Here is a 27,511-nt window from a genome sequence, read left to right as displayed (position 1 = left end):
GTGAGATCATGACCTGAGCCGAAGTCGGATGCTTAACTGACTGAGCCACCCAGGTGCCCCCCTCTCTTTCTCCCTTTGAGCAACCTCAGTCAACAGTAAGGAGACAGAATATCATTTACTATTTGGGTGAACGTTGGGCAAAATACCTAAGTTCTTGGTGCCCCACCTTCTCATATTTAAAATAGGGACTGTAAATAGTACTTACTTAGACTTACTGTGATCATTTTGCAATATATACAAATATCAAATCATTACCTTGTACACCTACAAGCAATATGATATTACAGGTCAACTATACATCAATTTGTGTGTGTGTGTGTGTGTGCCAAAACCTGGGAATTATACATCAATTTAAACAATGTATCCTTGGGGCACTTGGGTGGCTCAGTCAATTAAGCATCCAACTTCAGTTTGGGTCATGATCTTGCAGTCTATGAGTTCAAGCCCTGCATAGGGCTCTGTGCTGACAGCTCAGAGCTTGGAGCCTGCTTCAGATTCTGTGTTTCCCTCTCTCTCTGCCCCTCTCTCTCTCACGCTGTTTCTCTCTCAAAAATAAATAAACATTAAAAAAAATTTAAACAATTCATCCTTTAAAGAGAGTTTAAAAAATAAAGAAAAACTAGTATACACTGCAGGGTTTTTGCATAAAGATACAATGACTTAATAAATGTAAAGAACTTAGCATGGCTGTAGTAAGCCCTACATAAGGGTTAGCTTTTTTTACTGCCCCAAACCCATCTGAAACTATGTAGCAGTGTTCCATACCTATCAATGGGTATAGTGTTTTAACAGAGTTAGGAAATGTCCTTTAAAGAAATGGAGAAGTTACATTAAACTATAAAGAAGGTACAAGGTCTGAAGAATTCCAAGGGCCATGCGGCTCAAAGCTGTACAGAATCTCAGGTTCAAAAAGACTCCTGAAGCATATTTTGACATCAAAAACGAACAAAACCACTGCATCAGAGCGTACGCATCTTTTAGCATCTGTCATCCATCTGTTTATTCACCCACGTATCCAATATCTACTATAAAACTGACTTGCTCCATTCATTTTATCAAACATTGTGCACCACGGGAGGACAGACTCCAGTCATTAAGAAACTTTTGGTCTAAAGAGAGAGATAGATAAATCAACAGATTGTTTTTTTTAAAAAAAGGGAGTAAGATGGGGCACCTGCGTGGCTTGGTCGGTTGAGCATCCAACTTCGGCTCAGGTCATGATCTCACCATTCATGAGCTTGAGCCTCACATTGGCCTCACTGTTATCCGTGTGGCCATTTCAGATCCTCTGTCCCCTTCTCTCTCTGCCCCTCCCCCACTCATGCCCCCCCTCTCTCTGTCTCTCTCTCTCTCTCAAAATAAACATTTTTAAAAATTAAAAATTAAAAAATTAAAATTAAAAAATGGAGTCATAAGTGCTAATCTGGGAGCTCAAGAGGGATTTATGAGCTCCTGAAGGAGAAAGAGAATATAAGAAAGGCATTCCCTACCTCCACAAATGCCATCCTTAATTCATATGATTAAACCTAAAAACAACCTTTGAAGTTGCACAGGGCTTCCTACATATTACTTACTATATACTGCACTGTAAAGAGGGCTCCTGTTTTATTAGAAATTACCAGTATTCAACCATTTTGACCTATAAAAGAGGCCATTTATATGGCTCATATAAAATTTTTATATGTATCTTTTATTTCCTTTTTGGAACACCCTCAAGAAAATTTTCATTTAACTCCCTTAAGAGTATTCATTTGGAGCTAAAAGAGTATCTTTCCATATTCTGGATATTACCAGAAACTATTTATGAAAACCCCTTGGTTTAAAAAAAAATTAAAAATTAATCAATTTAAAAAGTCAATCTAAAGAACTGCTTTATGTTCAAATTCATTCATGGTTGTGTGTTTCCCTCTTGTGGTGGAAAATGGAAAAACATGCAAGATTTCTCATGACCTCACAAGGGGGCGCACTAGCTGGCCCAGCGGCATCGCACAAGTCTAGGGGACCCCATTCTCTTCAAATATAATGGGAATCATGCGCCCTGGAGTTTTGTGGCAGACAGTGGTTGGCCCTCTATGAAATAACTAAAACGTGGTGGGATTTCTGGACTTTTAAGAAGGGTATGGTGAGGTTGTTCTCGGTCTCATTAAGGTTTTTTCCAATTACATGACCTGGCGAAACGAGGATGTCCAGCTGTAAAGGAAGTAAATGGAGATGACCACAAAAAGTGGATGAATTTTTCTGTGGAATCTTTGTGAGCCTAAGTTTCTGTAAAATGAGGATAGTAAAACTTCCTTTAAAGGTTCTCCAAGTATGTGAGAAAAGGCATGTAAAGCGTTTACCACAATTGCCTGGCAATACAGTAGCCACTCAATAAATGCTATCTAAACTACCAAAAATAGAAAGACCTATTGATAAGGGCTGATCACATCCTTCTAATACAGCCTCTGATCTCTAGAGCAAGGGAGACCAGGCAGGAAAAAATTAATGCTATAGTGGGGTCTGGGTAGTGAATATGTATAAGGGGCCAGGGAAAAGGTGATGGAAGGGGAATTTATAGCCCCTGCTCTAGGGCTTTGGAGTCAGACAGGCCTGGGTGTGAATCCTGCCTTTGCCACATTCTGGCTGTGTATGGTCTTTCTGGGCTCAGTTTTCTTATTTGTAAAATAGAGACAATGACACCTGCTTTAAAGGTTGTTGTATATAGGAAATAATCACAGTAGGTCGGTGTGCTGGGCAGTGTTCCAAGTGCTTTACAAGCATTAACTCATGAGATGTTCACAACAACACTGTAAGATCAAGGCTGTCATTCTCAGCCCGTATCTTACGGACATGGACACAGATGACACAGATTTATCATCTGCCCAAGGCCAAACAGCTGGGAAATTGTGGAGATGGGTCTTAAACCCAGACAATCTGGCTCTAGAGCCCACACTCAACCATCATGCTGTGCTGCCTCTCACTGTAATATGTCGCCATGTAAATGGTAAGTACTCAATAAATAATAGCTTTGTAAACAGCGATCTAAAGAACTATAGGTATTTTCTCCCCTCTGAACATTTATAGGAATTCCTGGGATGAACAGCATCTCAAGTGGGCAGCAAGGTACTCTCTCCTGCCCTTATGGCTTAAGTGCAAACAGGCTTCAGAGAAATAAAAAGTTGGACTGCAACATAAAAAAGTTTGGGAACCCTCAGACTACAGCTGTAGATAACTCTATTAAAAATGTCTAGGGGAGGCTGGGTGGCTTGGTTGGTTGGGCGTCCGACTTCAGCTCAGGTCATGATCTCACGGTCCGTGAGTTCAAGCCCCGTGTCGGGCTCTGTGCTGACAGCTCAGAGCCTGGAGCCTGTTTCAGATTCTGTGTCTCCCTCTCTCTCTGCTCCTCCCCTGTTCATACTCTGTCTCTCTCTGTCTCAAAAATAAATAAACGTTAAAAAAAAAATTTTAGTCAGTCAGTTAAGTGGCTCAGTCAGTTAAGTGTCCAACTTTGGCTCAGATCATGATCTCATCGTTCAGGGTTCTAGCCCTGCATTGGGCTCTCTGCTGTCAGCACAGAGCCTGCTTTGAATCCTCTGTCTCCTGCTCTCTCTGCCCCTCCCCTGCTCTCTCTCTCTCTCTCTCAAAAATAAATAAAAGTTTTTTTTTAAATGTCTACCTTGAGGAATATGGCATAGTGGAAATCTGGGTTTGAATCCCAACTCTTGATAATTTTAAGTATGTTAGTGATCTTGGGCATATCACTTATCCTCTATTTCCTCAACTGTGAAACAGGGATATAAATACCAGGCTCTTAAGAGTTGTTGAAAAGGGGGCACCTGGGTGGCTCAGTCAGTTGAGCGTCAGACTTTGGCTCAGGTCATGATCTAGCAGTTCGTGGGTTTGAGCCCCGTGATGGCTCTGTGATGCCAGCTCAGAGCCTGGACTCTGTTTCGGATTTTGTGTCTCCCTCTCTCTCTGCCCCTCCCCCACTCACACTCTGCCTATCACTCTCTTAAAAATAAATAATAATGGGGCGCCTGGGTGGCTCAGTCAGTTAAGCGTCCAACTTTGGCTCAGGTCCTGATCTCATGGTTTGTGGGTTCGAGCCCCGTGTCGGGGTCTGTGCTGATGGCTCAGAGCCTGGAGCCTGCTTTGGATTCTGTATCTCCTTCTCTCTCTGCCCCTCCGCCAACTTGTGCTCTGTCTCTCTCTGTCTCTCAAAAATAAACGTTAAAAAATAATAATAATAATAATAAAACACTAAAAAAATTTTTTTTAAAAAAGAGTTATTGAGGGGCGCCTGGGTGGCTCGGTCGGTTAAGCGTCCGACTTCGGCTCAGGTCATGATCTCGCGGTCCGTGAGTTCGAGCCCCGCATCGGGCTCTGTGCTGACAGCTCAGAGCCTGGAGCCTGTTTCAGATTCTGTGTCTCCCTCTCTCTGACCCTCCCCCGTTCATGCTCTGTCTCTCTCTGTCTCAAAAATAAATAAACGTTAAAAAAAATTTAAAAAAAAAAATAAAAATAAAAAAAATAAAAAAATAATAAAAAAGAGTTATTGAAAAGATTGGGGTGACTGGATGGCTCAGTCAGTTAGGCATCTGACTCTTGGTTTCATCTCAGGTCATGATCTCCCTGTTCATGAGTTCGAGTCCCGAGTCTGGCTCTGTGCTAACAGTGCGGAGCTTGCTTGGAACTCTCTGTCTTTACTCTCTCTCTCTGCCCCTCCCCTGCTCGTGAGCGCTCTCTCTCTCTCTCTCAAAATAAATAAACTAAAAAAAAAAAGTTGTTGAAAAGATTAATTGAGAACGTACAAAGAGCTTATAGCACAGTGCAGAGCACTACATGTAGGTTCTCATGCAGGCTCAATAACAACCTTGCGATGCAGGGAATCTCACTGTTTCCCTTTTACAGATGAGGAAACTGAGGCTTGGAGAAGTGAAATGACTTACTCCACATCTTGCAACTAATAAATTGGGAAGGCAGGTTTCAATGCCAGCTTTAATGCCAAAGCTGACGCTTCAGCTGTTTGTTTCCTTTGGGTAACCAAGCACATTTGAACTTGCAGAAAATGAAAAGGAAATAGATCCCAGGTGACTGTCAAAGGGATACTGCCCAACTGCAAAGTATATGAGCTTTAGTGGACTGCACAACCCACTTGCACTTGGTAGACAGAGCACAGGTTGTAGGTTGTAGGTTGAAAACTCCACCAAAAAAAAAAAAGCTACGTTGAAATCCTAACCCCAGATGCCTGTGAATGTGACCTTATTTGAAAAAAAAAAACGGTCTTTGAAGATGTGATCACATTAAAACAAGGTCATACTGGATTAGAGTAGGCCCTAAATCCAGTGACTGGTATCTTTATAAGAGGGAGATTTGGGGACAGAGACACAGGGGGAAGAAAGCTACGTGAAGACAGAGGCAGAGACGAGCTGGGTTGTACCAGTGACTGTGGCTACCACCAGAAGGTGGAAGAGGCAGGAGAGGATTCTTGGGAGGAGCATGGCCTTGTGATGCCTTGATTTTGGACTTGTAAGCCTTCAGAACTGTGAGAAAACAAATTTCTGCTGTTTGAAGTCACACCATTTGTGGTATTTTGTTACAGCAGCCCGAGGAAACTAATATAAATTTTTTAAAATACAAATAAATATAATTAAAAACAAACAAAAAAAGGCAAGCCCAGGTCCAGGGACAGCTGATCCCTCTGCATCAGAGTGGCTGGTCTGAGCCAGAGGCCCTTGGAGAGACCTCTCCCCACACTGCCCCAAAGTGTTTGGTTCTCACCACTAAATAACACGGTATGTACCATGGCTGGGAATATACAAATAAGCCTGCTCCCCTGCTCAGTGGTGAGGAAAAGGACAGCACATTTTGTAACTTTGGTACCTGGAATAAAGTGGAGCAGACAGCAACTTAAATATTTGCTGGCTGAACTGTCGAAGGAAGAGCATCCTGTGACCTCTCTGACTAGAGTTTCTGAGGACAGAGGTGAGCTTTTCCGGGCAGTCAGTCACCCAGTACACGGTCTCCTGTCCTAAGACCAACCTCAACTATAAAATTACTCCCAGCATCAGACAACTTCCCAAACCACAAGGCATCCACAACAGAGCACACTCTGCCAGCGTACTGGCATCTTAGGTAATTTCTACAGCACACAGACTTGTGCAATAACAATTAGGAACAGAGCTAGAAACTGCAATAGTGAAGGAAGTAGAGCTGGTTAGCCTGGGTGGTTGAGGCCCAATGTTTGGGCTTCTTCCAAGAGGAGCCCCGTATAATTACAGGCAGAAAGACAGAGAGGTGCTCATTCCTGGAAGCAAACTTCAGTGTAGACTAGTAAAGTGGTAAGAGAGAGACAGAGACTAAACCTAACAAGAGAAAAAGAGGGTCATGGCCCACCCCACCCCTTCACTAATATCAGGGTGAAATCTATAGGAAACAGTGTAGCTACAGTACAGGTCTAATTTCTTTGGTAAATTTTTGTTGTCTGTAAATGTGTGATTTAACTGAGTGAACTGTGCATCATACATTCTATGATATGGATTTAGATCAACCAACCCAAGTTAAAAGACTTGCCCTGATGAAAACACTGGGTCACATACAGACTGCTGTATGCCTTATATTCTGGTGGTTAAAGACAGTCAGCAAACAGAGCTCTGACGTGTTACTGGACAAATACTGTGGCCCAGTCCTCCTCATAAACACCTTTTTAGGGACACCTGGGTGGCTCAGTCGGTTAAGCGTCCAACTTCAGCTCAGGTCATGATCTCACAGTCTGTGAGTTCAAGCCCCACGTTGGGCTCTGTGCTGTTAGTTCAGAGCCTGGAGCCTGCTTCGGATTCTGTGTCGCCCTCTCTCTCTGCCCCTCCCCCACTCATACTCTGTCTCTATCTAAAAATGAATAAACGTTGGGGCGCCTGGGTGGCGCAGTCGGTTAAGCGTCCGACTTCAGCCAGGTCACGATCTCACGGTCCGTGAGTTCGAGCCCCGCGTCAGGCTCTGGGCTGATGGCTCAGAGCCTGGAGCCTGTTTCCGATTCTGTGTCTCCCTCTCTCTCTGTCCCTCCCCCGTTCATGCTCTGTCTCTCTCTGTCCCACAAATAAATAAAAAAACGTTGAAAAAAAAAATTTAAAAAAAAAAAAATAAAAATGAATAAACGTTTAAAAAAATTAAAATAAATAAATAAACAAATAGCTTTTTAGGTTTGCCAACCTAAGTCTCCATGATTCTCCCTTCCTACCAGACTCACAAGATAATTCTTAGACTGTATCTTAGGTTGGCCAGCGTGTAAAAGAAAGCATCAGGGGTTAAGGATCCATGTGGTCCTTAATTCACCACTGGCCACCTTGCCACCCTCCTCCCTTTCTGCAGTACAGGAGTCACAAAGACTTCTATTTTAAAGTCTAAGCCTGGGGGCTTACTTCTCACAATGGCCTCCTTGTTTTGCCCATAATCCCTCCATGCAGAATGCCTTCACTTTTTCCTGGCTTCCTTTTCATCATCCTTCAAGACTTGGCTCGAATACATCTCCCCTTGGAGGCTTCCTCTGACCACCTCTCTGCGCCCCTCTCCCAAGGGCTCCCAATGACACCCTGAGGAGGCACTTGTCACACTGTATGGTAATGCCCACTGGACGATGAGCTCTGCGGGGTGCCAGAGACTGTCTCAATGCACCTGTGCATGTCCCAAATGCACAGCAGGATACTGAGCAACGACAAAATGTTCAGCAAGTGTCTGAGGGACAGAACGCAACCCCTCAAATATTCAAAAGAGGCTGCTTGAGCAAGCAGACCCAACCACTTACTAGAACTGCGACGCTAAACCCTCATGGGTAACAGACCTGGTGCAAACACCGAACACTGAGCCTAGCACTTAAGCTACTCAGGGACAGTTTTACTTATTTGGGGTTACTTGGGTTATTTGGGCTATTTGTGTTATTTGGGCTGGCTTCTGTGTTCTTTTGAGATGAGACAACTAAGTATCAAGCTGATAACATATTTCTAAAAGCCTAAAGTTATGTAGAACAGATCCCCCACCCCATGCCCTGGGCTTGAAACATTCTCTGTAAGAAAAGACATTTCAGTTCTGAAATTTATTGGCCAGCGGGTGTGGAGCATCTTGATAGGTCATCGATAAAGCTAAGAAATAAAACTGAAAGGTGGGAGCTGGCTGGGGACCATTAACAAAGAAAAGTGTAAAGTATCTGTATTTCTGATCAGAATCCCCACTAGCAACGTGCTTATCATGAGTATGGTGTGAGGCTTTATGCTACGTGACTTCCTATGTATATCTTATTATTTCCTAAACACACCTCTATGACATATTATTTTAATTTTATACGTGAGCAAAAAAAAAAAAAAGTTCAAGCAGTTTGCCCAAGATTAAACTGCTAATAAATAACATCCAAGAATCAAATTCAATCTATCTGACATGAAAAGCTATACTGCCACAAAATTCTAATGTACAAGAGGTCATTTTGATATCCCACTAAGATCCTCAGAATGGCATGAGATCTTTACTCTCTGGTTATCCTTTAGCACATCTAGGTTTTGGACTTTGAGAGATGCTAGATAACATTGCATGTTGAGATTTGTTTTGGCAGGAAGCTTACATTAGTCCAGGGGGGTGACTTTCCTGAAATAACAGTGGAATTTCAAAACAACCATAATAACATACATTTGGCTCACATCTTAACCATTCCCAAAACCTTTGTGTGCCTGTTACTTAATTTAATTCTTATAAAACTCTCCGATAGGACAGATATTAGAATGAATCCCATTTCACGAATGAGAAAACTGAGCTTTACAGCAGTTAGGCAGACTACATGATATTGTACAGTAAGTTGTACAACGGAGATCTGAACCCAAATTTTCAATTCCAACCCACTACTATGCACTAAAGTTGTTTGGTAAGATTCTGGGAGCCACCACATGGCCTGTCTCCCATCTGGCATTAGGTCAGAAGTCTACAAAGCACTTTGGATTATGGAGCTCTGGAATCTTCTCAACAACTATTACCAGTAGTATACTTTTTATTTTATTTTTATTTTCTTAATTTTTTTTTAATGTTTATTTATTTTTGAGACAGAGAGAGACAGAGCATGAACGAGGGAGGGCCAGAGAGAGAGGGAGACACAGAATCGGAAGCAGGCTCCAGGCTCTGAGCCATCAGCCCAGAGCCCGACGTGGGGCTCGAACTCACGGACCGCGAGATCGTGACCTGAGCTGAAGTCGGACGCTTAACCGACTGAGCCACCCAGGCGTCCCAGTAGTATACTTTTTAAACTAGGACAACAAATTAGCCACATCCACTAAACCAGTGACTGCTCTCTGCCTCTGCCCTTACTTTACTCTCAGATAAGGCCTCCCTCATGGTTCCATACTTGCCCCAAAAATCACCTCATTGGGGAGAAGACAGCCTGGTTCTCCCCGTCCCCCTCCAGGTGGGGCTGGTTGCTCTCCTCTGTGCTCTCATGATTCCCCAAACTTCTCTCCTCCAGCTGACGCAGGTTGAATGGTAACTACTTCCACCCTCTCCCTGCAAAGATATGTCCACCCAGAACCTGTGAATGCAAACTTGTTTAATAAAAGGGTCTTTGCATATTAATTAAAGATCTCGATATGAAATCATCATAGATCATCTGAGTTGGCCCTAAATCCAGTAACAAGTACCCTTAAAAGAGACAGAAGAGAAGACAGACACAGAGAAGGCCACGTGAAGGCTCATGCAGCCATGAGCATAGAACACGTGGAACCACCAAGAGCTGCAAGAGGCAAGGAAGGATTCTCCCCTGGGGCCTTCAGAGGAAGCAAAGACCAGCCAACACCTTGAGTTCACACTTATGGTCTCCAGAATTAGGAAAAAAATAAATTTCTGTTGCTTTCAGCCCCCCAGTTTATAGTCAACTGTCAGCAGCCACAGGAAACCAACATACTAGCATTTGCACCATACTTTTGTTACCTATGGATGTTGCTCTACTTGCATGAGTATCCTGAGAATAAAGACTCTGTCTTATTCACCTTTGTACGCCCAACCATCTCACACAGTGCCTACACCTAGAGACGGCTCAACAATGTTTGTTGAATGAACAAATCCATACAGTCCGGCATATGTAGGCAGCACACAGCAATGCCAGCATACATTTCTTGCAGCACCTCATCAGCAGCATGACATTAGCCTGGGCCAGATAACTATTCCACAGGTCTACCCTACGATCACCATCTTCAACTACCCACTGCTGGCTCAGGACTCCAAAAAGGTAAAGGCCCCAAATCAATGAGTCTGTGGAGCCTGTGACGGAGAGTCACAGCCACTGTGAACCTCTGCCTCACAGATCAAACTCAAGGGATAGTGTATGGATAGACAGCGAATAAGACATCTATGTGGTGGGTATGGTGGCAGACACAGAAGACCTCCCCTCTGCGCCCAAATGGGCCCAGCGTTTGGGATAATCATAACAATCATTAGAATCACCCAAGTCTTCTGTTTAGCAAAGACAATGTCAGGCACTATGTAAGCGCTTCACAAATTATGCTTCATCCTCACATAAATGTTTCCAGGCAGATATTATTATTACTCTTTTTATACCAAATCTACACATGGGGGAACTGGCTATGGCGAGCTGTGTGATCATGTTTTTCTAACAGATTTGACTATGGCCAACCGTGTGGCCCAGCTCAGAGAGGAGGTTTGGCTTTTGTAACAGGTGCCAACCTCACTCCCATTTCCATTTGGGTCTCCTACACTCATTTCCCTTTTACTTCATTTTTAAACATACTTCATTTCATTCTGCTCACAGAATGCATTCCTCAACATCCCCATGAGGCAGTGTAACATAATAGTTTCATTACTAAAGCAAAAGATCCTTCCCCATCCCCACCCAGTCAAGCCATCTCAGCTCCATTTTCTGGCCTCTTTGCAACCATGAGATGACCTCTTGGAGTCAGGCAGGCACAATCTTAACATCTAGGTCTCTAGTTTCTGTGGCTTAGAGCTGACAGGACTCTCATCCTAGGTCAGGGCCATTCGGTCTACTTGTGTTTTAACAAACCTTCTCATTGTGCACAATTTCTAAATGCCTGACCAAAGTATGTTTAGATGCCTACCAGAATGGAAGAGAACCATATCCCTAGGCCACCGCAGGCATCTGCCGAAGGAAAGCAGAATGCCAGAATCTTCCTCAGCATGAACTATCTTCTAAGACCCTCTCCACAGGGCAGCGTGCTTGAACAGCACAAAATATGGGAACTCATTTTTAACAGTTATGCCAGAGTATTTTCATTTAAATTAATGTTATCTCCTTCAAAACAATCATCTTGGGAAGCAACATATTTATTCAAACAGTGCTCACATTGCACTAACATTTCTGGAACTCTCTCAGCAACTCTCTTAACAGTCTGTGGCACTTCCTTTGAAAGTCTTCAGTCATAACAAATTTAATCCTCTGAGAGTAGATTTGAACTTTGAAAAGAGACAAAAATTGGTTGGAGCCATGTCTAATGAATAAAGTGGGTGATCAAATCTTGTTACATCGCTTTAGGTGAAAAATGAGGCATGACTATAAAATAATGTGACTGGTTTTCCTAGGTGACCCATAAACCGACTGGCTGAAAAATAATTCCCATAGAGGAGTTTCAAAATGCTTTGAGCACTAGACGCATCACTGGAATAAGTGTACGGTTCCCAGAGTGGTGATTTGGCAGGGTACAATACTAATTTGGATATATAAGTTCAAATATGTTTGCAAAAAAAGAAATCTGATTGCTTACACTCATGAAAATGAAGAAGCTATTCTCCTGGAGAAATTTCTCCTCCTTTTTACTGACAGCCTGGTCTGCTTTGGACAGGGAGTCTGCTGAGAAAAATCCATGGAGGATTATCTTTTTTTTTGTATCAGTCCTCCCCCATTCAATCAAAGGCTCTTTGAGAAAGGGGACTTCTTCAACTCTGTGTCTCCAGTGCTCAGGACAGCACACACAGAAGCATGAGACACTAATTCCACCATTCTTGACACAAATCCTTTGACTTTGCTTCTTGTGTTCCTGGAGCTTCACTTGCTAAATGTAACTTCTTCTGCCTAGCAACCCAAACTAGACTGTGTAAAATCCACCCACCCAAACTTCTAGTGGTTGGTCAGGGCCAAAAACATAGGGAAATAAGAGGGACTGATTACTAACACAAGGGGCTTCATTTAGGGTCATGGAAATAGTCTAAAATTAGATTATGGTGATAGTTGCATAACTCTGTAAACACATTAAAAGACATTGGGGCACCTGGGTGGCTCAGTCGGTTAAGCGTCCAACTTCAGCTCAGGTCATGATCTGGCAGTCAGTGAGTTCAAGCCCTACATCGGGCTCTGTGCTAACAGTCAGAGCCTAGAGCCTACTTCGGATTCTGTGTCTCCGTCTCTCTCTACTTCTCCCCCCACCCCCACTCGCACTCTGTCTCTCAAAAATGAATAAATGCTAAAAATAAATAAATAAATAAAAATTTAAAAAAGACATTGAATTGTACACTTTGGGTGCCTAGGTAGCTCAGTCAGTTGAGCATCCAAATCTTGATTTCGGCTCAGGTCATGATCTCACGGTTGTGATATGGAGCCTTGCATTGGGCTCTGCACTGGCAGTGTGCTTGGGATTCTCTCTCCTTCTCTCTCTCTGCCCCTTCCTTGCTCATGTTCTCTCTCTCTCTCTTTCTCTCTCTCTCTGCCCCTCCCTTGCTCATGCTTTCTCTCTCTCAAAAAAAAAGATATTGAATTGTACACTTTAAATGGGTGAATTGTGTGATATGTGAATCATATTTCAATAAGGTAGTTTATTTAAAAAGTCCTTCACATGGGGCGCCTGGGTGGCTCAGTCGGTTAAGCATCTGACTTCAGCTCAGGTCATGATCTCGTGGTCTGCGAGGTCGAGCCCCGCGTCGGTCAGCTGTGCTGACAGCTCAGAGCCTGGAGCCTGTTTCGGATTCTGTGTCTCCCTCTCTCTCTGACCCTCCCCTGTTCATGCTGTCTTTCCCTGTCTCAAAAATAAAATAAACGTTAAAAATAAATAAATAAATAAATGAATAAATAAATAAATAAAAATAAAAAGTCCTTCACAATAGGAATGTTTGTGCCTTGATTCCTTTCTAATATGGCGGTTGGAATAAATGATAGCTTCTCTTCCAAAAATCTAGTTCTCTATATAAAATTAAGTTTCTGTCTTCTTCTATATCTCTATCACTTGAAAATGACTGCATGGTTTTCACCAGATTTGGAAAGCATGTTTAGGACAGTGAGGACTATTGAGTGTCCCCCAATATCAATTATCCCTTTCATTTTGCTTGACACCCCCAATGGTTAGCCTCACACATAGTACCCAGAATAACATGGGTATTTCCCAGCCCCCCTTGCTGTTAGAGGGCTTAGACCAAGTTTTGGTGCAGAAGACATGAATAAAATTGAAGATGTGCAGTCTCTTTGAAAAGTGTGCCTTCCTGGGGCACCTGGGTGGCTCAGTCGGTTAATCATCCGACTTCAGCTCAGGTCATGACCTCACAGTTCATGGGTTCAAGCCCTGCATTGGGCTCTGTGCTGACAGTTCAGAGCCTGGAGCCTGCTTTGGATTCTGTGTCTCCCTCTCTCTCTGACCCTCCCCCGCTCATGCTCTGTCTCTCTCTCAAAAATAAATAAACATTAACAATTAAAAAGAAAAAGAAGAAAAAGTGTGCCTTCCTCCCACTTCCTCCCCTTCCTCTTGCCCGGAATGACCATATGGTGGTAGGAAGCCATCTTGGATCATGCAGATAAGGGCAATTCACTAGGGGAGGCTGCGGAACAAAAGAAAAGAAATAGAGGACCCTTTACACAACAGAGCCACCCACAACAGCCCAGGACTGTCCACACCCAGTCTATTACAGAAAGGATTCTATTACTATGATCTTTTATTTTGTTTAAGTAACTTGTTTTCACAGACAAATCTATATGCTAACTAGTGATAAAATCTGATATTCTGTACCAAAACAGAATTTAAAATATGCAGCATCAGCATACCTTTTATGCCATGGCAAAACTATTATCACTGCTACCTTGGAAGGCAGACCACTGGTCAACCAAACCCAGGCAAACAGGTGAGAGAATTCAGAACAGGAGCATTTGTTGGCTGCTTCTTGCCACAACAGAGAGGAGCTCAGGCAAAGACTAGCTAGTCCACAGGCAAAAATGGAGGTTATAGCTCTGCTAAGGATGTTTTCTTTAACTATGGTCTGCAAACTGTGTTGTCCAAGTCTAGTATTTGTAGCCTTACAGAGTTGAAATGACCACTACCTATGTTCCCCAGCTAAGGCAGCTTATACATGAAGCAGTAGGTGTAGAGGAAAGGGCTGTGGACTCAACTCTTTCCCAGGATTCCCTGCTGGACAATGAAAACTGGCCCACCAGCAAAGATTGAATTAAAGATACCGCCTTCTTATTTAGCCTAGCTTTTCCTGTCTCAAGGCGGCTATCATGATGGAAACATCAGAGGAGGAACAGAGCACAGAGGCCAGAAAATAAAAGCCAAAGTTTTCAGGCTTAAAACTCTATCTACATGAGAATTTTCACTGTGGTTATCAGTACATGGAACTGATCAGAAGAGGCCAGAAGAAGCCTAATAAACTTTTGAAGTAATTATATAGTGAAACAAACCACACTAACTTGGTCTGCAAAAGCAACTCCTGCCTTCCTACACCCCCCAACTTTTATCAGCAGAAAGCAGGATGCAAAAGCTGTGCAGATCCCAAACTCTCAGAACCTACAGCCTAGTGTCTAGGGCTAAATGAGCATGGAGGACAAAGAATAAGAGGGTCCCTCCTGTGGGCGCCTGGGTGACTCAGTGGTTAGACGTCCAACCCTTGACTTTGGCTCAGGCCATGATCTCACAGTTCATGAGTTCAAGCCCCTCATTGGGCTTCACGCTGACAGTTCAGAGCCTGCTTGGGATTCTCCCTCTCTCTCTCTCTATCCCTCCCCGCTCGTTCATTCTCTCTCTCTCTCTCAAAATAAATAAATAAATAAACCGAAAGAAAGAAAGAAAGAAAGAAAGAAAGAAAGAAAGAACAAAAGGAAGGAAGGAAGGAAGGAAGGAAGGAAGGAAGGAAGGAAGGAAGGAAGAAAATCCCTCCCGGAGTGCAGAATCAGGGCTCCCTGTGGACCTACTCCATTGTCAGACCAAGGAGTCTGCACTCCCAGCCAGCAGCAAAGTGTGAATACCATGGCTGGTGATTGCTCTATTTCTATAACTACATCAGTCTATATATTTATTGGAAGGAATTAGAGGTGACGCCCCCAAGGAAGAGTGATGTGCTTCATGGGCGGGAAGAACAGTGGGCATGGCTGTCTGCATGCCCAAAGAAGTGGCCCATGGCAGAGATTTCTACTTGCAACTTCCTTTCTTAAGATAACAGAACCACCCCTTTTTAGCTGGCCACATGCCTCCCAGTATAAAGTCTGCATCTTTTTGCCCTTCTTGCAGGTAAGTGTGGCCTGTCTGGAAAATCTAATCAATGGATTGTGAGCAGGAGTGAGGTGTGCAATTTCCAGATTGTTTAAAGGGAAGGAAAAAACCAAAACAAAACACTTTGCTCCACCTTTTTCCTGTGCCCACTGGCTGAAATGTGGATAAGGGTGTGGGGGCCACCTGTAACCAGGTGGGCAAAGGCAACACCTTCAAGATGGCAGAGCCATATGATTGAAGGAAGTTGGGTCCCATGGCTCTACCATACTAGTCCTGGTGTGCTTAGACCTAGACTATTCCACGAGAGAGAAACTTCCATTTTGTTTCATCCACTGCTGTTTGAGTTTCTGTTACAAGTTGAACCTATGTAATTGTACACATTATTTGAGTTAAAATACAGGCCACTGGTGTACATCAAATTCACTTTGGAAGGCACCGTTAAATGTCATCTTCCAGAGCCTCCAAAACTGAGCGATGATGGGACACCAGGCCTTGATAGGGAACTCTAACAGAGACTTCAAATATGAGCCAAGCAGAAAGCCACAGGGCACAATGCTGTGTAGTGCATGTGCTGAATTATGATGGCTCTCCTTCTCAAATGTGCAACTCTGAGTAGCAGTGGGAGTGTGCAGTGTAACACAGAGTGAGAGGGGAAAAGAGTCTGACTTAGATCAGTGAAGCCAGGAAAGAGAGGCTCCTGAACAAATTGCTTAAAATATTTTTCATAACAAAGGCTGTGTAAGGGCTAAGTGCCTGGCTCTATAAAACAGTCCTGTCCGTTCCTCTACTTAGCTAGCTCTTTCGGCTATGCACCCCCCCTCTTCTGTTCGCACACTATCCACTCTTCAAGACACAATTCAAGTTCCACCATTTCTTTCCCCAGTCCAGAATGTTCTCTCCCTTACCTGCACTCAGCACTTTTTCTAATTCTGTTCTTTGCACATATATGTATTTCTTGTGTCTTATTTCCCCCACTCCTGGATGGAAAAGGACAGTATCTCATTTATCCTGGTATTTAATACCAATTCAAATAAACAAAGTGTGAACAGGGGGAGAACAATCATTCATAAGCCATCATAATTAAAGGACTTTTTTTTTTTTTTAATGGGAGTCATAGCATATTAAACATTGACCCAAAGATGGTTCTCTGCCAAGTCTTCCTTGCCCTAGGACATCAGATTTTAAGGAAAGGTAGCAAGGTGCCTCTACCTAACACTAGTTACCTCAGAGTCCCAAAACATCCCCCTTCCTCCCGAGTATTCTTTCATTTCCTTCTCAGAACTATATCTAGAAACATGTCCCTTCACCCGTGCTTACAGCTGGCCTCATGAAAGTTCGGGAAAGGGTGATTCATCCCAAATGGGAGATAGTGGAGTTCCTCCAGTTAAGACAAAGTTCTCAAAGCCCCACTGGTTTGATCTGAGAACCTGAGACCCTTAATCTCTGTGTCATGTATTTGATGCCCATTTTGGTGCAAGCAGTACCTGACCCTAAAAAGAGATCATTCGTGGGGCGCCTGGGTGGCTCAGTCAGTTAAGCATCTGACTTCGGCTCAGGTCATGATCTCACGGTTCGTGAGTTTGAGCCCCGCATCGGGCTCTGTGCTGACAGCTCAGAACCTGGAGCCTGCTTTGGATTCTGTCTCTCCCTCTCTCTCTCTGCCCCTTCCCCTCTCATGCTCTCTATCAAAAATAAACATTAAAAATAAAAAGGATCATTTATTTAGTGCAGGGGTTCTTAACTCAGGATCCTTAGAAGAAATCCCTGGGTAGAATTCAATGGTGTCCTTGAATCTGAATGGCAAAACAAACAAAAGCTTTATTTTCATTAACCTCTAAATGAAATTTAGCATTTCCTTGAATTATGAATATAGGCAACAAACAAGTATTATTATTATTATTACCATTACAAATACTACCAGGGACTTTATCATCAATAGAAATCACAGATATTTTCATATCATATTATACTTATCTAAAATTACTGAGATTGCAGATGTATCAAAATATCACTTATCACCACTCTAAAGTAAGACAGTATTAGACTTCCCACTAAATCTTGTTATTTAATGTGTCAGTAAGGAAGCATACAGATCTTGCTGCATCACAAATTTGATTAATATTTTCATAATTGAATTTCAATACAATAATTCCTTTGTAATCCTGTATGCTTTGTTTTATCTATTTTTTAAAAAGATATATTCTAGTAAGGAGTCTGGAGACTAAATAAAGGAATTCAACACACAAGAACCCCTGTGGGTTGATGAAAGAAAACCAGCTTACTCACAAGTTCCCACGCAGGCATTTTTTTTTTTTTTTTTTTGCTGGAGATAATGATGAACTATCGTTCAAAATATCCAAACATTCTGGGGCGCCTGGGTGGCTCAGTCGGTTAAGCATCTGACTTCAGCTCAGATCCTGATCTCATGGTAGGTGAGTTCAAGCCCCATGTCGGGCTCTGTGCTGACAGCTCAGAGCCTGGAGCCTGCTTTGGATTCTGCGTCTCCCTCTCTCTCTGCCCCTTCCCTGCTTGCATTCTGTCTCTCTCTCTCTCTCTCAAAAATAAAACATTAAAAAAAATTTACAAAATATCCAAACATTCATTTACTTGGGAGTTTGAACTCTCCCCAATTCTTAATACTGGTCACATGCAGACCATTGGGCCCAAGAGCAATTTTTAGAGACCAGGAGTGGTTTGAACTAAGTTGTCTGCTCTGGTATCTCTTAAGACGTCTCAGTTAGAGGCCCATAAATTCCTTTCTCACCGTGCTAATCTGAGTTAGGTCTTTGCCACTTGCATGCACCTGGCTTCTGACTAACATGGAGTCCCTCTATATTGGTTGGGGCCACTGAGGGTAGAGGAAGGTGGGGGACAATGATAGTATTTATGAAAGGTGGGGAAGAGATGTTAATATCTGCATCAGGTTGGGCCTGATTAGCTTAGTGTCCCCAGATCAACAGAACACTGAAAACACAAAGTCCTGTTCCAGGCCCATCGTAAGGTTTCCCCAAAGTGCCAATCAGCTTCCAGGTGACAAGAGATTACAAGTACTTTTTTTCTTTAATTTTTTAAAAATGTTTTATTTATTTTTGAGAGAGCAAATGTGAGTAGGGGAGTGGCAGAGAGAGAGGGGGACAGGCAATCAGAAGCGGGCTGTGTGCTGACAGCAGTGAGCTGATGCAGGGCTGGAACTCACGAACCACGAGATCATGACCTGAACCAAAAACCGGATGCTCAACCGACTGAGCCACCCAGGTGCCCCAACACTACAGGTACTTTTAAACTCATTTCATTTAATCCTCACAAGAACCTCTATGGGTATGTCTCATTGCTTCCAACCTTTACAGAAAAGTGGGGGGAAGGGGATCAGAAGTTAATTAACTTGCCCAGCAGTGTCCAACTCCTATATTTTTATTCTTTTCTGTCTAGTATTCTTCCCCTGACAAACCCACCTTAGGAATTCCACCTTTAAGCCTCAATTCAGCTACCACTTTCAGTGTTCTCAGACTCCAGAAATAAACCTCTTAGTGTTTTCTGATACCTTAGGGCACATCTTGCTAACGGACACACAGAATAAATCAAGATAAAGCAGAGACGCTCACACAGTTCAAAGCTATAGCGGCAGACGCTGAGTGTAGGGGAAAGCGCTTGGTGGAGCCACTCTTGCTGCTGGGGGTGGGTCCCTGCTACCTCTCGAATGACCCCCTGCACACCATATGCTGACCTCTACTTTCAGTTTCCACCTTTCTTCATAAGAGCAAAAGTCCTCTTCAGATTGCTTTGGGTTTGCCGTTTGCAAAAGCAGGTAATTAAGGTAGGTCTTTCATCCAAGTGAAGTGGCCTAACACGAACTTTCAGAAAGGACGGCACACCCGTACCGCCCTCCATGCTGTTCCCCCTTCAGTACCTGGCACACACCTCCATCGTAATGCCTAATGCACTGTGCTCGGTTTATTCTTGTCTACCTCCCCTTCTATACTGTTTTTGCTGAGGACAGGAATATTTTCTATCCCAAGTACTCAGCACAATGTCTGATACAAAGTAAGCACATAATAAATGTTTGAAGAGAATAAATTTATTGCTCACCAACTATACACTGGCTTTAAGGGCTGGAATACACTTAACTTGAAGTATATTGCATACTGTTCACAATTCAGGGCAACTGAAACCAGGACTCACTGAAATCTGCACTATCCTAGATACTGCAGATACAGATAAAAGCAGACTCCATCTTAAAGAAGTTTACTCTCTAGAGGGGAGTCTCACATGTGAAGATAATTTCACTGGGATTTCATTAATCTATTCTAGAAGTATCTATAAGAAAGGAGCACTTAAATGGGGGGGGGGGAATGAAAGCGGCAGACAGAGGTTGTTGGGGACAGTTTTCTGAAGATGTTATCTGAATTGAATCACACCAGAAGACAGGAGGACTATATTTACATCCCTGGTGAGGAGAGAGACAGAGACAGAGACAGAGAGAATAAAATCAGAGAGCAGCAGCTGAGGACAAAAACTTAGGAAATAGCTAGGGTGTACACAGCGCAAGCAGGTCATGAAGGAACTCTCAAAAAGCATGAGTAGAATCAGGAGAGTGATCAAGGCAAGGGAATGAGGACTTTAAAGGTGCAAAACCAGGGATGCCTAGGTGGTGCAGTCGGTTGAGAATCCGGCTCCTGATTTCGGGTCAGGTCGTGATCTCACAGTTTGTGAGTTCAAGCCCCACGTCAGGCTCTGTGCTGACAGTGCGGAGCCTGCTTGGGATTCTCTCTCTCCCCCCTTCTCTCTGCACCTCCCCAACTCATGCATATTCTCTCTCTCTCTCAAAAAAAATAAACTTAATAAAAAATTATTTTTTTTTAAAAAGTGCAAAACCAGCAATGCCAGAGGCAATAAGAAGGCCAAATAAGGCCTCAAAAAAAGTATTCAATGGATTTAGCAACGAGAAAGTCATTAGTAACCTTGGCAAGTGGTGAAGGAAGAAGGAGCCAGACTGCAGGGAGGTGGTAAGTGAATGGATGAAAAATCAGTGGTGGCAATTGGCCAAAAAGGGGAAAAGCAAGAAAGCAGTAGCTAAAAGGGGATAAGGTTTTAAAAACATACATATATATATATATATATATATATATATATATTTTTTTTTTTTTTTTTTTTGGTCTCAGCCTAAATTTTTCTTTCCCATCCTACACTACTCCCAAATGGACAACTTTCCTCAAAAATTCCCACTATGATGTAAGCTCCTTAAGTATGAGTCTTGTGTCTGAATTGTCTTTTTATTCCACACATTTTCTGTATATGGCATAGGTTCAGTCTTTTTGAATGAATGAATGAATGAAATACATATTCAACACAGGTGATAAGGAAATGAAGGGATCTACTGGGTAACATCTGTTTTTGATCTTAAGGGAATTTGTGGTTGTCTGAAAACTCAAGAGCATATTCTATTCAGAGGACCTTCTCTCCTTGATGCTTATAAATGCCTGACTCAGGGAGGGAGATGTAGATTGGGGCCCAGTGTAGATTTTACAGACTAGGGAAAAATAGTTCCTTATAGATTTAAGGGTCCCTTCCTTCACAGAAGTTGTAATTGGTAGGTCTATATTAGATTCTGGGTGCTGCTTTTATAGTTCCTCTTTAACCTGCCCAGGCTTCAGTTTTCTCACTGGCAACTTGAAGATGCCCATAATAGCATCGACCTCATAAGGCTGCAGCATAAATGAGATACTGCACATTTAGTGCTTTTCGTGGTGCGTGGCAAAATGACACTTACATGTTAAAGATAAAGTATTACTAAAATGAATAAAAATATCACTAAAAGAAATGAGTTCCAGAAAAGCTAGGTATAAGTCAAATCTTATTTTAAATACAGAAAGAGAAACTCGTTAGAAGATGTTTTATAAAAGTGAATGAATAATCAGCTCCAAGTTGCCTGTTTTATAAATCCACCTTTTCATTCATGAAGTTTACTGAAAAATCTTTCAGAGTTTCACCTATCCGAGTGGACCTGCCCCTGAAGTCTGTTAACGTTCCTTAGCTGGTGGGGAGGATGCGGCGAGGGGCCAGCCAAGGGGTTGCATTAATTTCCTGGCCAGCCACGAAGGCTTGCATAAGAGCACCCTTGGGTATGCAGTTTCTGTTCTCATGAAAATTCAGCTCCAACTCCTCGAAGAACAGATCTAGAAGCACCATCTGGCAAAGACTAGCGTTTTCAAAAGCCTGCGTCCCAGCAACCAGGCCGTGGAAGGGCGGGAGCTCAGTCCCAACGCAAACTAGGATGTGGAGAGAGAGCAAGACTTGGCAACCTCTTCTCAGCCCTGCGGGTCTCACGCACCAGCTGGGCGGGCGCTCCCGCCAACCATGCCCCACGGCGTCGGGCTCCCAGCCAGTGGGAAGCGCCAGTCTCAGACCAGAATAGCAAGCAACTGGGAGGGATGGGAGGGGGTTCTGAGCAAGGCAGAGGCCGTCTAACCTTTCCGGGTGAAGGCGACTGCACTCAGAGTTGTAACTGTATCTTTAGCCACAGGAAAGGTTAATGTAAATGTCAGAGGCCTCAGCCGGAGGGGTGGGGAAGGGAGGAGGCGAGAGAAGGGCGGGGCAAGAGGCAGAGGGTCGGGCCTCCCAAGGTCAAGCCCTGCTCGCCCGTCCCCGGAGAGTCGACAAAGCAGCTCCGCGGAGCCCCGAGGCCACCCTTCAGCACCCTGCGACCTCCGCGGGGCCTCCGGGCCAGGAAAAGCCAGAGCAAAGAAGTTGGGTGGAGACTAGGGCGGCACGCGGAAGTGGCGGGGCCCGAGCGCGGCAGGGGGCGGGCGGCCGACTCCAGCGGCACGTCGCGCACGGCCCCGCTCCGGGCGCACGCCGCGGAGGAGCCGGCGCGTCCCTTACCCCGTTGGCGGCGGCGATGCGCACGATGAGCTGGATGGCCTCCTTCATGTAGAACCTGCCGTCCCCGCCCACCACGAGGGTGGCCTCCTGCCGCTGCGCCGGCTCCACCGTGGAGATGATACTCTGGATGAAATTCTCCGCGTAGTTGGCGCTGCTCTGAAACACCTTCACCCGCTTCCGCAGCCCGCTCGTGCCCGGCTTCTGGTCCGGGTACGCCTGGGTCTTCACCGTCACAATCTTCACCATGGTGGCGACTCGCTTCTTGGGGCCGGAGCGGACTCTGCTAACCGCGGGGAGGCCGGAGCTGTGGCTGCAGCTGCTCTGGGGTGAGGGCGCGGACGGGCTAGGGGCAACGCCAGCTCTCTCGCCTGCGCTCGGCCCTCCTCCTTAAAGGGACAGGGGACAGGGCCCTCCCTCCGTGGCCAGCCCCACTTTGCAGGTACAGGGGGGCGGGTAGAGAAAAGGAGAGCGCCCACCTCCAGGCCTCCAGTGAAATGGGTGGAGCCTCTCTGATTTCCCCTTCCCACCCCACCCCGTCAGCCAATCCACTATAAAATGAAATCCGCAACTCCTTCCCTACGGGGAAGGGCAGAACGTGGGGTAGGGACTTGGTCAGAGGGCAAGTGTTGGAGACAGGGTGGGAAAATTGCAGAGTATAATAATTTCCTGTGGTTTGGCCAGAGTATCTCATGTAAATAGCTTTCTGGAAACCTGTTCTGAGAGATAGAAGTGGCAGCCTTAGGTAGATTTCATGACTCCTTATTTTTTTATATTCCCTGTCCAAATATTAGTTTGTGTCAGAAAAAGGAGTCAGTCGGTTCCAAAAGTCGTATTCCACCTACTACTTTCCATGTATTTACTGATGGACCAAACCCTTTACTTCCCATTGGTTAGGGTGTCTTTACTAAGAACTAAAGTTTATTGAATAGAATGTTTCTAATCCTTGCTAAAGTACAAGTTTTATTTTTCCCTATTTTATGCTTACAAAACGAGATTTAAAAAATTAAATGGCTTGTCACGGCCATGGAGATAACTATATGCAGGAGGCCAACTCAGGTGGGTGTTGCTGCAAAACCAGGGCTCTTAACCTGGTTCGCCTGCTAAGTCACCAGATTTCATAACTAGGAAATGTACAGGGAGGCCTTAATACAGGTACAAATATAAGGTAAGGCTGAGTATAGCATAGTTCATCATCAAAATAAGTCAGTTATTTGTGTAATAAAAATTGGGTGAAGAGACCAAGAAGAACTGAGGTGGCCAGAAAGAGTTCATGGAGGATACAGAGTGAACAAAAGACCCTTGATTGTTAAGTAGGAATATTGATTCTTTCCTTTTGGTTTAGCATTCCCCTTGATTTGGTGAGAGTGATTGTCTCCTCTGCTCAGAAAATGTGTCATTTGTAGAAAAGCCACAGCTTCTCCCTGCCCCCGCTTATGAGATGTGTGACATGGGGAAAGTTAATTAGTATCTGTGAGCATCCATTTCTTTACTATAAAATGAACAGAAAACCTACCTTAAAGAGTTTCTGCAAGAATTAATGGTGTTTTGTATGTCTGTAGTTCTCAATCACGGATACACAATACAATCACCTGAGACACTTTTGAAAGTACCCAGGCTCCAGTCCAAACATTAAATAATAATCAGGTGATGTAAGTAACTCATTTAGCATTGTAGCTCAAACTTTACATGTCCCAAACTCAGGATCATACTGTACCACCCTCCAACCCCACACTTCTTAGAATAGTTCCAGTCTCAAATTGCTAGGAGATACCACTCCTATTATAGGAAGTGTGGGGCTGGAGGTGGTACAATATGATTCTGAGTTGTTTGCGACATGTAAAGTTTGAGGCTTCTGTCATGCATCCAAAAGGAGGTACAGAAAAAAGTGTTAGATACAGAGATTTAGAACTTAGAAAAGAGACTTGGCAGAGCGATATGAATTTATAATCCATTAGCATATAGATAGTATTTGAAAACTTGAAAATGAATGAGATCACTAGGGAGAGAATACAGAGTGCAGGAAAAAAAAAAAAAAAAAAAAGAGTCTGACACCGAGCTCAGAAACTCCCAACATTTAAAGGCCAGTAACTGCAGTGTGGAAAAAAAGGTGAAAAGTTAGGCTTTTCTACCTTTGAAAGAGAATTTCTTTAGGAACATCAACCCAGCAGGAAGATTTAGATGTGTTTCTTCCATAAGCTATCCAGCTTTCCATAATCCTGAGCTCAAATCTACTAGGTTACATTCAAAGGCAAGGAAGATCTACTTCAGCAAGTTATTAATATGCCAGTTAGGAGCCTTCCTAGAGGTCAAGTTATCCAGAATTTTGTTAGGTTTGATCTAGGTTTAAATAAAAAAAAAAAGTTTGCAATTCTGTGAAAAGTTTTAATGATTTCTCTGTCTACATATACAAATATGTATAAATGGGAGGTAGGTTAAGTTCTGGCTAGATAAATGTACAAGACTTGGTCAATCAATACCATTTCCAAATACAGTGTTCATTGAAGACAGCTTAACTTCACCCTTCACAAATCATCATTTGCATTCCAACTATAATGATTTCAAGAAATGTGTTTATCATAGGATATCAATCTCTGCTGAATGCAACAAATAACAAATGGTGTGCATATGCAATTGATAATGAAAAAGACATGTATGGAATTTATAATGAAAACACTGGAGGGGCACCTGGGTGGCTCAGTCGGTTAAGCGTCTGAGTCTTGATTTCAGCTCAGGTCATGATCTGATGGTTGTGAGATTGAGCCCCACATCAGGCTCCACGTTGGACATGAAGCCTGCTTGGGATTCTCTCTCTCTCTCTGTTCCTCCCCTCCCTTAAAAAAAAAAGAAAAAAAAAAAAAGAAACAAAACAGGGTGGTGATGTGGGTAATCTAGAGGTATTAGCCATTAACATGGCTTATACAGAAACTGATTATCAAAATTTAAAAAAAATTTTTGAAAAGTAATTCACTAACATGTATGTATTTTTCCTTACAATTCATTTTTGGAATCTACTATAAAGCCTTAGAAAGTACCTATATTGTTAAAAACAAAATACAGTTATTACTTGTATACACTCAACTTCCTGTCTGGTGGTGTCAAGTGATGCTTGAAGAATCTGTACTGAGGAATCTGTATTAGGATAGTCTCTAGTTTAGGCCTAGAATGGTCGCCCAAATCTCTGTCCTACCCAAGAGTTCTACAAGGCCTGAAAGGTGATGTCTCAATTAAGAGACCTCTGACAGGATAGGTAAATGATAGATAATCTCCTACAAGAATTTTCAATTATTTGGGGCTGATGAATAACTAAATGATGATTCCATATGAATCCATACAAGTTAATGCTGAGCAATACTGTAAATGTCATATTAGTTCCATCTGTTAAACCTAAATCTTCCTGGCTGCAGATTTTGTTCATTATGTTAAATTTTGATGTATTTGTAACTTGCTGTAATGACTAGTTCTTACATATGGAAGCAATATGAAGCCATTTAATGCCTTTTCTATTTGTATCCATTAAGTTATTCAGGTGCTTAAAACTTTTATTTGAATAAAAGTTAATGGATGTCTGGAGTCTCTGATTCTGAAATTAAGTTTGTTCCTGTGCCAAAATAATAATAGTTTTGGAGCTCATGTTTCAGTGTCAAATGGTTATTCATGAAGCTATATGTGAAAAAGATTGATACATAATAAATTGGGCTTTTTCCTTAGAATTCATTTTTGGAATCTACTATAAAGGATATCAGCCTGAATTAATTTCTATGAATACTTTATATGCAAATATTAATATTTAAAATAGCAAAAAGATAAGATTTTTAAAAATACAGATTAGGAAGGACACTTTTTAAGAGATAATGAATGTCTTCTGTTATCCCATTTCACCAATGTTCTTGATTAAGGAATCAGGATGCTGTGGTAGGCTAAATAATGGCTCCCTGGGAGATACCCATGTCTTAATCCTTGCAATATGTGAATTAGGGTAAGAAAAGGACTTTGTAGACATAATTAAGGATCTTGAGATGAGGAGATTAGCCTGGATTATTTGAGTGAGCTCTAAATACAATCATAAGTGTTCTTTTAAGAGGGAAACAGAGGGAGGTTTCATTACAGAAGAAAAGACAATAGGACCATAGCAGCAGAGACTGGAGTGATGCAGCCACAAACCATGGAATGCCAGCAGTCACCAAAAGCTGGAAAAAAGCAGGAAATGCACTATGCACTAGAACCTCTAAAGAGAGCATAGCCTTGATGACACCTTGATTTTAACTCAGTGACATGATTTTGGACTTCCAGCCTGCAGAACTGTAGGAAAATTCATGTTTCAAGCTACCAAGTTTGTGGTAATTTGTTACAGCAACCATAGGAAACTAATACAGATGCTTTCATTTTATGGAGGAGGATAAGCCAGGAAGCTCAAACTCATGGCCTGATTCCCTAGGGGCCTACAGTGTGACTTCAGGTGTTCAGTAAGAGATGGAGTAAGAGAAAGTAGGCTATATCCTAAGTCTCTACTAAAGAATAAATAACAGAGGAAAGTATATCAGGTATAGCAGAAGTAAAACAGGGAATCAAGAAATAATGGAGGTAATTATTTCCAAATTATTTTGCTCAAATTACCTGAATAAGTTAAAAGGTTTTTTCTTTCTTGAATTGGCTAGGAAACAGAATTCTGTTTCATTCACTGTGTAAAATTGAATACAATAGTGAGTATTCTGTACAACACCCTGAAGTTATGAATAGTCCCTATCAAAACTAGCTTCGACTGGTGTTACCAACTTTTCCTGATGAGTGAATTTTTATTCCTTCCTTTTACCTTACTGTTATAGCCCCTGTTATATATTTTTATTAATGCTGAAGCTATCTTGAAATAATTTATATTCATTGCCCTCACTCTCCTTTTATCCACACATCCCACCATTCAAATCATCTATAAAACACTGAACACATAGTACAAGACACTTAGGCTCAGATTAATCACCTAAGACCCTGTACTCAAGGAGTTAAAAACAGAGCAGTCCAGACACGTATAAAATATAAGAAACAAGGACACCTGGGTGGCTCAGTCCATTAAGCACCCAACTTCGGCTTGGGTCAAGATCTCAAGGTCCATGGGTTCAAGCCCTGCATAGGGCTCTGTGCTGACAGCTCAGAGCCTGGAGCCTACTTTGCATTCTCTGTCTCCCTCTTTC

At 42.9% G+C, this 27,511-nt stretch overlaps 1 protein-coding gene across 2 annotated transcripts in view; it reads right to left on the bottom strand.

Moving 5' to 3' along the window:
- PGM1 (phosphoglucomutase 1) overlaps positions 1–23,213 on the bottom strand; it is a 63,211-nt gene extending 39,998 nt beyond the window's left edge. The window contains exon 1 of one of the 2 annotated variants that reach the window (XM_042951989.1): positions 22,326–23,213. In XM_042951989.1, the coding sequence (XP_042807923.1) occupies positions 22,326–22,571 (246 nt within the window). In that variant the 5' untranslated portion in view covers positions 22,572–23,213. The remainder of the gene's footprint in view (positions 1–22,325) is intronic. The other variant, XM_042951988.1, reaches the window with a different exon arrangement.
- Between the last annotated feature and the right edge of the window lie 4,298 nt (positions 23,214–27,511).

Source organism: Panthera leo, chromosome C1, assembly GCF_018350215.1.
Source record: "Panthera leo isolate Ple1 chromosome C1, P.leo_Ple1_pat1.1, whole genome shotgun sequence".
Taxonomy (NCBI): Eukaryota; Metazoa; Chordata; class Mammalia; order Carnivora; family Felidae; genus Panthera; species Panthera leo.
The sequence above is the reverse complement of the archived record's forward strand: the minus strand, read 5'-3'. Positions and strand labels throughout refer to the sequence as shown.